Below are 13,909 nucleotides of genomic sequence, written 5' to 3' on the forward strand. Positions count from 1 at the left end.
AGGTCCATCACATGCAAAAAGCCATTTGCCAAAAAAGTTATGAAGGTTTGGTTACGTCACATTCATAAATCTTTTGAAGGTTATATTGTAATGCTTTTATGCTATTCGAAATCCACTTCAACATTTAAAGTTCATATGGACAGCATACATTTCTGGAATGTATTTCTATTGTCATATGGTCAGCATTTACTACTTATAAACTGAAAATAAGGACCCATTTTAAAACTAATTCCCCCCATAATTGTTGAATTAGCTTTTTTATAAAATCCTTTCAAGGATGTCATAATGACTATTGCTTTTCCAAATTTCCATCACATTTTTTATTTCCTGTATCTAGCATATTAATTAATTCATCTATGGAGCCAGATTTAGCTTTTTTAAATTAATGATTGATATAAATTTACTTTTTAATGCAATTGCATAGTATTGAGATTTAACTATTCTAGAAAACTCCTGCAGAGAGTTTACAGCTGATGTAACATGGCTGATGTAATTTGACTGAGTAAACAATAATAGTTTCTAAAAAACTTACTTCCTGGATCGTAGAGAGCTAGGAAGCGAGGACCCACTTTGATTACTTTCCAAAAATAAAGGAGTAAAGAGACGCTGAAATGAAAAACCTATTAAATTGTCTTGGTATTGCTGAGTGATTGAAATATTTAGGGTGGGTCTTTGTTATAAAAGATGTAGAATTTGTAGTAAAAGAGTGTTACATTTCGAGTAACCCTAAGGACCAATGCGAGCTGTTTTTGTGAAAGTTGTCAAATAAACGATCTCTGAAACAAACTCCCGATTTGTGCGCATGCGCCAATCGCCAACATTCTACGAGCCTCCACGTCTGAGCGCGAGGAGTATGTAGCCAATCAGCAGCAGCCACAGTGTGTTTTGGAAACAACCTTGTTCCTGTAAAGTCCCGTATGACGGGCCGCACACAGACAGTTCTAGACGCTACTCGGCCCGTAAAGTTCCTCCGTTCTAAAAGGTTTTGCCGCTTTTCCCAGCCTTTCTTTCGGCGATTCGACTCGCGCTCTACCGGTTCTGTTGTACTGAACGCTATCAAAGCCGCAGCAAGTGACCGAAAATTGGAAATGGATTCCGGAGATATTCAACAAAAGACGATAAGTCTCGTCGTAAAAACGCCGAACCAGGCTCAGGAGGATCAAATCATTGAAGGGGTCGATATGAAGTGGACCATTGGAGACCTTAAGGCTCATTTATCCAGGGTTTACCCAAGCAAACCGGTGAGTCTAAAAGCTGTTGTTGAAGCCAAGCGGCTAAATGTTAGCTAGCTGCTATGTTATGGAATGTCACAGAGAGAAACCAGCTGTTAGCCATTTCCTCCATATCCTCCGCCTGCCTGCTGGGTGTGTTTTCTACATTGATACCTTGGACGGATTTTAGAAGAAGCCTTAAAAATTATTGTTTGTGTTTATCTCCTAAATGTAGTCCTTTTAAAATGTTCTATAACCCAAAATGTCACTGTTCAGCGCGTTCTAACGACATTTTACATGTTCGTCTAACGTTCAGCAATGGCGCTTTATTTCAGAACAATATATATATATATATATATTAGGGCCCCGGCATGCTATATGTAGTCCTACCGAACCGTCACGGTTCGGCACGCGAATACACACCGTACGGAAGTTTAATATTGATCTGGACGCGGAACTGTTATTTTATAAGAGTTTCCTTCAGGACCCATTTGACCACTACCACCTGTAAGCTGTAATTGGTCCATAGACATATATATATGTCAGGTTGATTTAAAAACATGCTATTTGAATTACAGGTTTTTCAATGAATCCTTTTTAAGTTGATAAGAGGAGTGGAAAAAGCTGGGAAGTTTAATTCTGGAATGTGTTTACTTTAACATAGGAAATTCTTGAAAATAGTAATGGTAAATAAAAACTGGTTTCTGATGAACAGAATAGAGACTGTATCTTGATGTGGTTAAATTACCCAAAAAATATGTTTGCACAAGTATAAACACAATCTAACCATCCATTACTAATTTAATATTATATTATATGTTTTTTTTAAAAAGGCCTCCCGGAGTACTTGAACGATAATATCAGGGAGTTAGGCTCACTGGACACAAGATAGGTTTTTAACACTCATTGGGATGTAATCCCTGAGTTATAGGGAGGGTAAAAATATGTAATGAAATGCATATGTGTGACTCCCATGATATAAGAAAATGTAATATGAGATAAGTAGATGTAACATTTCTCAAATGAATAATTCAAATACCATATTATTAAAATGTCACATTAAATATTTAATTATCCAATTTAATGATTAAAATGATAAATTAAATAAATATTATTAAAAATACTGAAATATTGAATGAGTGTTGTTATTTTCATAACAAAAAAATACAGTGACGTAATTATATGTATTGCTTCACACTTTTAGTAAAATGAAGGGTTATAGCATCTGTTTTAATGTCTAAAAACTGAGCCACTCACTGACAAAGTTTTACAAGTAATTGGCTAAATCTGCTATTTTAAAGAAAATTCCAATAATAGTTTAATTAGAAATTATAAAGATATTTTGAAATACTTTGAAGTTAATTAATAATACAGTAATATCATATCTATGTGTGTATTGCATTTGTTTTCTTTTTTATTAACGGAGTCCTTTTATTCATGTAGTCCTCAATGTGGTCAGAGTAGTGATACATAAAATAATATTACACGGGTAAAAGTAAAAAATATGGTGCCGTAAAGCTACACAGGGTACTTTCTCCAAAACTGGAAAAATGATCTAGAAATAAGTCAAAATGTCTCATATTAAGTGTATTTATCCTTAATTTGAGTAGATGATATGCCAACGAGTTGAGTATTCTTACTCTTAAAACAAGATGTTTAGATAAAATGAACTTGAAATAAGACAATGCAATTATTTTTTCTTATTTTAAATGTAAATTGTCTTGTTCCATTAGCAAAATGTCTCCTTTAACTCCTCAATTCAAGAACAAATGCACTTATTTTAAGAAAAAAATGACTCAAACAATGTATGACGTCAACCTTACTACCCAAGTTTAGCTTAAACTAATTAACAGTTTCCCAACTTTTATTTAGTAATAATTAGTCAGATAAATGGCCAAGTACACAGAGAGCTACCCTAAACCAAACACATAGCAGCTGCTGGATGATTAGAAATGGAGCTGTCTTTATTTTATAGGTGGGCCATAATTCAAAGATTTATTTGTGGTTGAGAAGGACAAAGTAGCGCCTGAAGGGCCTCAGCATTTCCCCAAACTGGAGTCGATTGCAGATAGAGGATCTATGCTTCAGTGAGATTAGGTGGAGCCGTTAGAAGGTGAGATGAGTTTCAGATATGAACCTGCTAAACCGTTTAAGAGAAAAGCTGAAGTTTTCATGTTAAAGTTAATGATTATTCAATAAGCATGGGAAATGAGCCATGTGTTTTCAGCTGGTTCTATTAAAATAAAGGAACACATGGTTCATCGGTAGCACATGTTATCCGTAACATGCTGATACTGAGAGGAAATTTAACAAAGCAATCTCACCTTTAGATCAGTTCAGTTGTCAGTATTCTGCTTCGATCCACATTTTAATCCCAGACAGTGAGGTTGGATACGTGTGACATCAAGATGCTGTTTCATTCTTCTAAAATAATTTCTTCAATGATAAAGAAGGAGTTTGTAGACATTTGGGCTGCAACTAATGATTATTTCACAAATCGTTTAAACTGTTGTTAATATTTTGGATTAATTGAACAATAATCAGATAGCCAATGGTTCCTTGAAGAGTTTTTTATGAAATTAAAGCTGGTTTCTACTCGAGGATTTCTGGATCTGATTGCAAAATGATTACATTTTTTTTTTTACAATTTTGATATAATTACTGCTCTAAGTGGGTTTCTCTGTCCGCTAAAGGCATGTTTAACAGTCAACAATTAATCGATTACTAAATTGGTTGACGATTATTTCAATAATCGATTAATTAAGATTAATCGAATTAGTTGTTTCTGCCCTATTAGAAATATCTGGGATGGTTTTTGTTTTGTTTTTAGTGTGGTTTGAATCTATTGATTAATTTATTTAAAAGGTTGTTTAATTCTAGGACACCAATCATTGAAAATGATGGTTAAAAAAAAAAAAAACTTCTCTAGTTTTCCTAAAGGCTAGATATCACCAAACTGATGTCACCATGGATACAACATCTGTCAAAGTACCAAATGTTTAAATGCCTATAATTTAAATGTTTTCCTTAGGCTGTAAGTGATCAGAGATTGATCTTCGCTGGCAAACTGCTGCCCAATCATCTGCACATCAAAGATCTTTTCAGACAGGTATGTTTTTTTTTTTTTTTTTAGCATCTACTATAACCCTGACATACCATTAAACTAAAGTCCTAAAGCATTTTGAACTCATTCATGCCAGATACAGGAAACATCCCAACTTCTCTCAAGTTGTTATTTTGATATTTAACTGCCTCCAAAGGACTTCCTCAGCTTGAGATCAGGTTCTCTTCTTTATGCATTTAGAATAGGTTGATATTCTACTCCTGGTTTTTATCTTTTAACTCTTGACAGTCTGTTGTGAATGCTGTAAATCGACACACATGTTTAAGTAAACCTATTAGGGAAAGGTCAGTTTCTTGTGTTTTTTGGTTTAGTTGTTTTGGGTCACTTTTTATAAACCAGTATTAGAACTGGATAATATGGCCAACGCCCCAGAAACATGGCCAAGAAGGCCAACAGCTGAATCCTGAACATTATTTTGCCATGTTGATAAAACTCCTCCGATGCAACATTTAAGACATTTTCGCTTTAAAAAAAAACAAAATACACAAAGTTTGCTTCAAGGCTGTAAAATAAATCTGTTTCAGATGCTGTAATCATAGACTCCAATGTGTTCTATATAAATAAATAACACTGGTTAGTTCTTTGTTCCACTCCCTCTATTGATCTGGAGGATTTCTGATCTGTGGAGCAAGATCACTGTCTTTACAATTTACATAATTTAATTTGGTGATTGCAGCATTTTGTTTTTGCTTTCAGCCAATTTCATTGCAGGGTTCTTCTGTTAAATATTATTTATGTGTTTGGATATTTAGTAGTTTGCTTCACGCATATTTTTGAAGCTCGTTTCGTTTGTGCTTGCAGCTGTCGGCCACCGTGCAGACTGGATTAGAGTATCCATGCCATCCTGTATTTTCTTAGTATAAGCTTTGCGGGGGTAACTCTGCTTTAACCAAAGTATTTTCAGGTCTGTGTTCAGAGCAGACAGGCGACGCCCAAAGCTCCATGCAAACACTGCAGGCTAAAACCAACCAAACGTCACACAGCAGGAGATTATTCTGGAGATCCAGCGTGTAATGACATTTGATAAGCAAATATTATGAGAGTGCAGAAGTCTAAAGGTCTTTAGCTTCTTACTTAGTTTCTTTGTTTACTGAAATGTTATATAATAATTTATTTCTATTTTTTTCACAGACTTAAAGCAAAAGAAGGAAAAGGTTTAGTTTTAATGAGTTTTTATACTTTGAGTGATTAAATGGTTTTTTTATTTTTATTTTTTCTTAGTCTGGTCTTCAGTTAAATAACCATGAACTTTAATTAACATGTAAATGCTGCAGCCAACCTGGCTGAAGGAGAAGTTGCTTTTTGTATTTGCCCAGTTTGTTTTGATGTAAATTTTCTGCAATGGTTGCAGAAAAAGGTTGTTTTCGTCTCTGGGTGTCTATATGCACTAAAGGAACTTTCATCTTTCCTTTTTTGCAGATTGACTCCATTCCTACTTTACACCTGGTCTGCTCAGTGAAGAATCCACCCCAAGCGGCACTAAAGGTAAACATTCATTCAATTAAAACAGTCTTTAGATGACAGTTTCCTGGATTATTATCTGGGTGAGTTTACAGCTGCCTCCTAGGCAGATATTAGTGAGATGGAGACTCAGTGGAATCTGAAATGACTGTCAGTTGGGTTAAAGTTGTTCTCTTGACTTGCCCCGGTATAAATCTGCTGCATGGAACAGCAAACCCTAAGAGGATAAAGGTTGTTTTTTTTTATTCGTGCAATTTTCATAAATTTCCATTTATTCGTGCATTGTGTATGAATGTTATTGTGAATGCAGCCTTAGCAGGTAGCCATTCTTCGTTTATCATCATTTCCTGGTCTCTTACTAAAATAGACAGGTAATAGCAAGGGCAGCTAATGTTAACAAAACTCTTTTTTTGACCGCAATGCAGGAGGAGGAGGAAAATCTGGCCTCCTGGAGAGCGCACCCTTGTGGTCGTTTCTGGTTAGCACAATCAAGCTACTATGGATTTCCAACAGGTTTCAGTTGAAGCCCAACTCCAACAACACATTTAGAAAGTCAGATATATACTGTAATCGCATAAAAACATTAAATTGAAATTGAATTAGAAGTTGAAACTATAGCTAAAAGATGACTCAAATGATCATGATTATTAAAATACGCTTTATATGTCCCGATCCAACTAACTTAATGAATAAATAAACAAATAGATAAATATAAAATGCTGCTAAATCAATTGATATCTAGGCCATTTGTTTTACATATATATTATGTAAAAATGTCAAATATAAACTTTGGTATATAAGACAAAATTAACCAAACCTCTCTCCCCTTTTGTTTTTGATTTCTTTTTTTTTTTTCAGTTTGTGTGTATTTCTGTATATTAATTATTGTATATTGTTAATGTTTTGCTCATTATTTATAATAAATGTAAAAATATGGTAACAAAATAAAATGTAAAATTGGATAGAACAGAATAACCTTGATTGTCGCACCGTGGAGGAAATGAACCTGCTAACTCTAAAAGAAACGGTGAAAGAGGATGACAGCGTTTTGTTTTTCCTTAAACAGTTCAGTGTGTTTTAGTCAATAAAATGCTTCCTGTGTTTTGGATCCAGTCAAAGGTGAAAATCAGGTTATTTTAAACAATAATCATTATTTTTTGACAAAAATGCCTAAGCTCTTTGGCATTTAGCATCTCATTGATGTCACCTTTTCCTCTAGCTGAACTGCATCTATACAGAAGTTTCAAATTATCTGGTTTCTCTAAGTGGTTTGAATTGATTACCAGTCAGCAGTTGTTGGCTTATTTTAAATTTGCATATTTATCTCCCTTGCACAGAGTTGGGTTCCTTTTTCAGAAAATACTTTATTTAACTTTTTTTTCATTCATACCTTTCACTGGCCTTTTTTTTTTCTCCATGCTCTAAATGCTTTTAGGAATAATGTGGTCTGTTGTCAGACTAATGGCTGAAACGTCCAGTTTTGATCTTGATAAAGCTTATAAAAAGCTGCGGACAGCAGGTGTGCTCCTTCGCCTCCTCCCTCCACACTGACCTGCTGTGAAGTGGAACGGTTTCATTTCAGCCGTCATCCTTAAAGATCTTACAGCTAAACTTAACTCGCTCTAGTTTCACTACCTTAATGCTCAGCTTTTCTAAGTGTTTGTGCATCTTTTATTCTGATTAAACCAAGAGGCTGCGGCTCCAGAGCGAAGGGGGATTATTTGATCCTTCTGCAGTGACTCTTCATAATTTACAAACTAATTATTTAATAACAAAAGCAGGGTTTAGCAGCTGTTTACTTTCTTTCATGAAATCGTTTTATTAAAGTTCTACAGTAGAATGACATTAGTTAAAATAATTTGAGATCTATTTCCCATTAGGTTGGGAAATCAATCTTTATTTTCATAACATTTTTGACAAACGCCAACCACCCATATACAAAACTTAAAATAGAGGTAAAATGATTTTCATTTTCAGATCTTGCTGATATTTTGCCAACATAGTGACTGGTCTGCTTTCAGGACGTGTAATATTACCAGCTCTAGATGTCTTTTATTATTCTGGACTCGGAGCAAAACCTTTTTGGATTAAAAAGGTTTCGGTTTCTAGAATCTACTGAGCTACGAGTTCATTAGGCTGTTTGTTTTTTCCTGCAGACAAAAGGAACAGAACAACCACATCCTTCCAGTTTAAGCCCACCTGTTCAGACTCCCAGCACATCGGAGCTCAGGCAGAGAAGGCAGACATCTTCAGCAGCCGCTGCTCCCACCCAAACCCAGGCGCCCACGTCTCCGTCTGGAGCTCCTGCATGGCCTAATTCAACACTGTAAGCTGGGGATTTTAAAAACGAGGTGTATGGGGGGGAACTGATTGTTTTAAGATCAATTGGAGCTAAAAGGAGTTGTTTTCCTGCAGGGCTGCAGCATCACAGCTGACCCCACCAGCCTTTCCGGCCTTATCTCTGTACAGCCCTCAGCAGCTCCTCTGGCTCCAGCATGTCTATGCAAGACAGTATTACATGCAGTAGTAAGTGTTGTTGTTAATCCTCTCATTTTTCCTTCATTTTTGTCCATTCTTAGTCATTAATTCTTATTTCCCACCAACAGCCATGCAGCAATGGCAGCAGCAGGCTCTGTTCCCCCAACCACCATGGTGACCGTTGGCCAGTACCCACCTGTTCCTCCACACCAGGTTCCTGTCCCCGCCCCTTTAGCCAATCAGAACCCCATTGACAACCTGCCGGTGAATCAGAACCCGGTGCAGGACGGCGCTTTTATCAACGCGGGGGAAGCCAATCAGAATATGCGAATGAACGCGCAGGGCGGGCCCGTGATGGAGGACGAGGAGGACATGGAGCGCGACTGGCTGGACTGGTTGTACTCGGCGGCAAGACTCGGTGTCCTGCTCATGATCGTTTACTTCAACTCCAACCTGAGCCGCTTTCTGCTGGTGATGAGCACGCTCCTCATCATGTATCTGTAAGACCTCACTGCTACTCTTCCTATTATTCTATCCAGTAAGAGAAGCATAAATCTTCATTTAATGACAAACAAAGGAACCAGCTTGATATTATATTTCAATAATGCTCATGTTTGAAAAGAAGCAGTAAACAAACGGTCTGGTTAAAGTTCACCTTAGGGCTAAAACAATTAATTGGATTAATCAATTATTGAAATAATCAACTAAGTTAGCAATCTAATAATTATTAACTGGAGTACAGAGACTGTAAAGATGCCTTTAGCTAAAAGAGGGACCCACTTAGAACAGTAATTATACAAAAATTGTAAAAAATATATAAACATTTTGCAATTAAAAAAAAAAAAGTAGTGTTGCACTGATACCAGTATCGCGCTTGGCCCCAATCCAGCACTAAAATGGTGGTACCGGTATCGGCGAGTGCAGACAAATAGGGCATTAATACCATTTTCAGAGCCTAAAGTTTATTCAAGTATATATACTGTAATATTCTGACTATTAGCCACACCTGAATATAAGCCGCAGATGCTAAATTGCATGATTTTTACATATACAAGCCGCACCGGACTATAAGCTGCAGGTTTTTTATGTTTAATGTCCGTCTTTCTCGCTGTCGTTCTGTCTTGTACCACTCGCGGAAGAAGTCTGCTTCCGGAGGACCTCCGCATTCCCCCGTGCGCGGCTACCGTACTTGTGTGACGTCAACTTGGTGGATGGTAAAATCCATAGATTTAGGTATTACCCTAGTGGCCGTTAGTGGCCATTGTTATATAAGCCGCAAGGTCGAAAAATGGGGAAAAAGTCGCGGCTTATAGTCCAAAAATTATGGTTTTTTTTTTTTTTTTACAGCCAAGTAGTATACAGTTCTTCATATATATATACACACACACACACACACATCAATTTCTATCAGTATGGTATCGGTGTCGCCCCCTACTGCACAGCCAGGTATCGGTATCGGGGCCAAAAATGGAGCAACACTATCCAGAACTCCTCAGGCGGAAAAAAATGTTGTTTCATCTGGTCTAATTCTGTTAAAAAATATATATTCTTTAAGGAAACTTGCCATCTGATTATTAATCAACAAATTAATCGATTAGCAAACTAATAGTTTTTTGCAACCCTAGTTCACATACGGTTGGATTCTGACTACTAAGATTTTAGCTGAAGCCTGTTGGGCTATAATAAACGTCTACATCATCCCAAACACTTTGGATTTGAGGGGAAAAAATGTTCAGACTGAATCTTTGTTTTTGGTGAAAAAGAGTGAGGTACCTACAGAAGACACCTAATTGTTTCCTACGCTGTTCCCCGTCTCTTTGTTTTATTTAGAGACATTCTTGGTAACTGACCAGAAGGGGGAGCACTGCAGCATCTGTACAGAAGTAGCTGGCAAGAAGTGATCCTTTGTTCATAATGATTTATTTAGAAATATGATTAGTTCTGAAACATTAATTTAATGTAGTTTTAATTTCCTGTCTTTGAAAACAGTTTGACCTTTTTTTTTTTTTACCAGTTTAATATTTGTGCATGTCACTAAAGATATGATAATCAAGCAGTCATGACTAAATTTAGGTAAAAATAGCTTCATGGATGCAAAATTCCTCATCACATGATTGTAATATGCCAATAAAATTTAAACACCTTAAAATTAGAATTGTTTTTAGTGTCTTTAGTTTTAATTAAAGATATTTGATAACTTGCAGACATAAAAACCCACATTTGTTCATTTTTCAGGAGGGTTCGCATCACCGAACGGGTTTATTGACCGAGACAATTTCTCTTTAGAGTTTTTATAATCAGGGATGTATTGATAGGATATTGATATCAGAACATCAGTCTGATTAAAACTAATATTGGAATATATTGACCTCTGAACTAGCGAGCTGCTAAACGCTACGCTTCTGTTTAAAATATTCTGTTTATGCTGGTTATGATAAATAGGTCAGCTCTTCTCATACCTGCTGTTGATTTTTATTTTCTGTTTAAGTAATATTACTGGATCAGATTTCTTTTTTGTTGCTTTAAGTGTTCTCAGTTATTGTTTAATGATAAATAATTGATCTGAAAAGTGTGAATATTGATAGAAAGCAATTTGTTGTCTCTGAAACTGCAGGCACACTATGGGCTGGTTTCCCTTCAGACGGCCAGCACCAGTCCAAGCACCCGACCTGCAGCCCCCTGAGGTCCAACACAACCAGCACAATGACATCAGGGACCCGGAGCCCAATCCTGTAAGGATTTTAGTTGATTCCTGTTTATGCCTGCTAAATTCAGTTGGCTTTAATATTTGCCAATTAAATGATGTTGGTTCAGACCAGCTCTGTGGCTTTACTGTCTTCAAATGTTTATCCTTACTAAGAAACTTTTCTCTGTGACTCTTCAGGCTGACGAGCCGGCTGAAGGACAGATGGAAAACACAGCTGAGGAGTCTGAGGAGCCAATGGCAGCAGTGTTGGTTCCTCCTCACAGGGTGTCCATCATGTGGACCGCCTGGGTGTTCTTCAAAACGTTCTTCTCCTCCCTCATACCTGAGGTTCCTCAGGGCCTAGCCAACTGAGTCCCTGGGACAGCAGTGGTTACCTTAAAACGGTCACCTAATAGCGCGCGGGGATCCTACCAGCTCCTGTGTGGAAGTGAATCTTTTAGGAAGTGGCGCAGCGAACAGCAGCCAGATGTAGACGCTACCAAAGAAACCATAAACTGGCATCTTCTCGCTGCTAGTTTCAGGTTTCTGATCCAAACTTCATGTTTTATGCTCCATCAAAAGGTCTGTAACAGACAGACGGTGGAACCTGAAAGCTAGAGAATGAATCTTCCTTCTGCGCTGATTTGTTATATTCAGTTTCCTCTTCCACTTTTAGGACTTTTATTCTGAAAGGATTCATATTCCTGTAGATGAACGAATGTGATCTTCACACATTAGTTTGTTAACCATAGATTTTGTTCTATGAATCTGTGTTCAGATTTCTCTCAGTAGCAGGTGGGAGGACTTTTTAGACGCAGCCTAAAGGACTGAAATAAGAAAAACTTGTGTTACCATTTTACTTAAGGTTCTCGCATACATTATTTTAGGGATAAAAATCTAGTAAAAAAAAATAAGACTTAATGAACTTAATAAAACAAAATGTCAGACTTGAGGAGGAACATTTTGTATTTAAATCGACTGTAAAGAAACAAGGAACTCAAGTCTTGGATAAAAACAAGGAAACTTTTTTATCCTCTTTTTGTCCCTTTTCATTCCAGCTTTTAGAATTTTAGGTGAATTCTTCTTTTTATTGAAAAATTCCACATAGCCATAAATTAAAAATGTATCATAAAAAAAAAAAAAGCTGTAAATATATTATGTACACAGCGCACTTTACACCTTATGTCTGTCATATGCAAGCTTCTGAATAGAGAGAGGTTATGATATTATAACTTTAAGGGCTCAGAGCTTTTTCTAGTTTTTTTTTTTTTTTGCACAGAGGAACAGAGATAAAATTACAGATCAAATTCAAAGTAAAGCCGTGAAAATACGTCACTATGTGGAGAAACTTAAACCAAGGTGATTTTGTGACTTCATGAATTACTCCACCTCTTCGTTTTTATCTTCATGGAAGTAATGAGCTACATGTATGACAGGAACTTTTATCATTTCATCCTTTTGCATGAATATTGATCTGTAATCCTGTTTATTTTCTGAAGCTGTATGTTTAAGTTCCCTTAGGGGAAGAAAAAAAAAGATAGTGACATTTGTCACTGTGTAAAGTGGAAAAGGACCCTTTTCTAGTGGCAATAGTTGCCCTTGCTTGTACAATAACTGTGTTTATGGGATTTTGTTATAACAAATGCAATAAATGTTTGTACATCAAGTATTTTTGTGATTTATTTTTTTCCATTTAGGTGTTTCATCCTTTATTGAAACAAAGGTTCTTTGCTTTTCAATTGCATCTAACAGTAAACAGTCATGGGGAAGTGGTGCTTAGGATGTTAACCCAAACCTCTACAGAAGGTGCTGTCACAGTTCAATATTCATGGTATTCTGTTTTTCGTTGGATTGTGCAGCAGTTCATTTTAACAGGTTTTGTAAAATTAATTTATGCTAAACTTTGAGGAATCAGAAGTTGAGGCAGTGGGGTAAACACTGGCAACCCTTGTACAGGGGCTCAATTCAAATACCTACAGATCTGTAAGGACACTTTAGCCACGGTGGAAGAGCGTCAACGGTGCGTTCCGAATTGTGCTGCAAAGAAGGAGATAAGACCAGGTGCCTACTTTCAATATAAAGGCCTCTAGAGCTTAAACAAAGACAACCTGGATGTACAGGCACAGCCCACCTCACAGAGTCTAAGAAAAATACTTATTTCATGACATCCACTCTGATGCATAGCGTACACATAATGTAACAGCTAGCTTCAGTCATTTACTACATCTGTTGGTGTAGCGGCTAAAATCCTCTATTTAAAGCTACTGGTTGCTATTCCTGAAAGGCATTGGTTTTATGTGCACTCAATTAAGATTATCACGCCGATCTTTAGTTTGTCTTATAATAAAGTCATTTATTATCAGAAGAATTTTCATCGTGTTACTACTTCCCTTTACATAAACATAAATTCGACATTAATCTGAACCAAACACTGAAGAAAACTGTTGCCTCCTCACATTAACAACACCTGAACAGAATCATGGTTGACCTTAAATAACCCCATCAGACAATCAGAACTCAAAATATTGCCCCCTGGTGGGGAGAAGCACAGGACAGGGCTAATGGCTCCTACTTTTTTTTTTTGTGGTTCTTTTCATGAAGGCTGTAGTCTTTTGATCAGCATTATTGCTCCCTAATCTGGAGTCTCCACCCCCACCCCCTGGATAGAGTTCTTACTGTTGATCCTATGAAAGGTAAAGGTCCTGCAGGTTTTAAAGGTTTCCATGCTCCATCGCAGCAGATTTCATTGATAGCTGATAAACAGGCTTTTATCTGAACTTCAATCATCAGAATCAGCTGTGCTAAAGCAGAGGAACCTCTAAAACCTGCAGGACAGCGGCCCCTGAGGACCAACTTTAGGTACGCCTGGGCTAGGAGCTGCAGTTTGAGGTTTTTTGGATCAGGCAATCTGAGAAGTGCTACAGTATTAGCTACAACAGCTAGGCCATT

General features: G+C 36.8%; 1 protein-coding gene across 1 annotated transcript; it reads left to right on the forward strand.

Annotated features, from left to right (window-relative positions):
* Positions 1 to 855: 855 nt before the first annotated feature.
* Positions 856 to 12,627, forward strand: herpud1 (homocysteine-inducible, endoplasmic reticulum stress-inducible, ubiquitin-like domain member 1). The gene is made up of 8 exons (XM_038274455.1): positions 856 to 1,241; positions 4,243 to 4,320; positions 5,755 to 5,820; positions 7,953 to 8,122; positions 8,212 to 8,322; positions 8,403 to 8,774; positions 10,889 to 11,006; positions 11,159 to 12,627. The coding sequence occupies exons 1-8, from the start codon at positions 918 to 920 to the stop codon at positions 11,330 to 11,332; spliced, it is 1,413 nt and encodes a 470-aa protein (XP_038130383.1). The 5' UTR covers positions 856 to 917; the 3' UTR covers positions 11,333 to 12,627.
* Positions 12,628 to 13,909: the final 1,282 nt, after the last annotated feature.

This window comes from Cyprinodon tularosa, unplaced genomic scaffold (assembly GCF_016077235.1).
Source record: "Cyprinodon tularosa strain WSP-4 unplaced genomic scaffold, ASM1607723v1 ctg917, whole genome shotgun sequence".
NCBI classification, from domain to species: domain Eukaryota; kingdom Metazoa; phylum Chordata; class Actinopteri; order Cyprinodontiformes; family Cyprinodontidae; genus Cyprinodon; species Cyprinodon tularosa.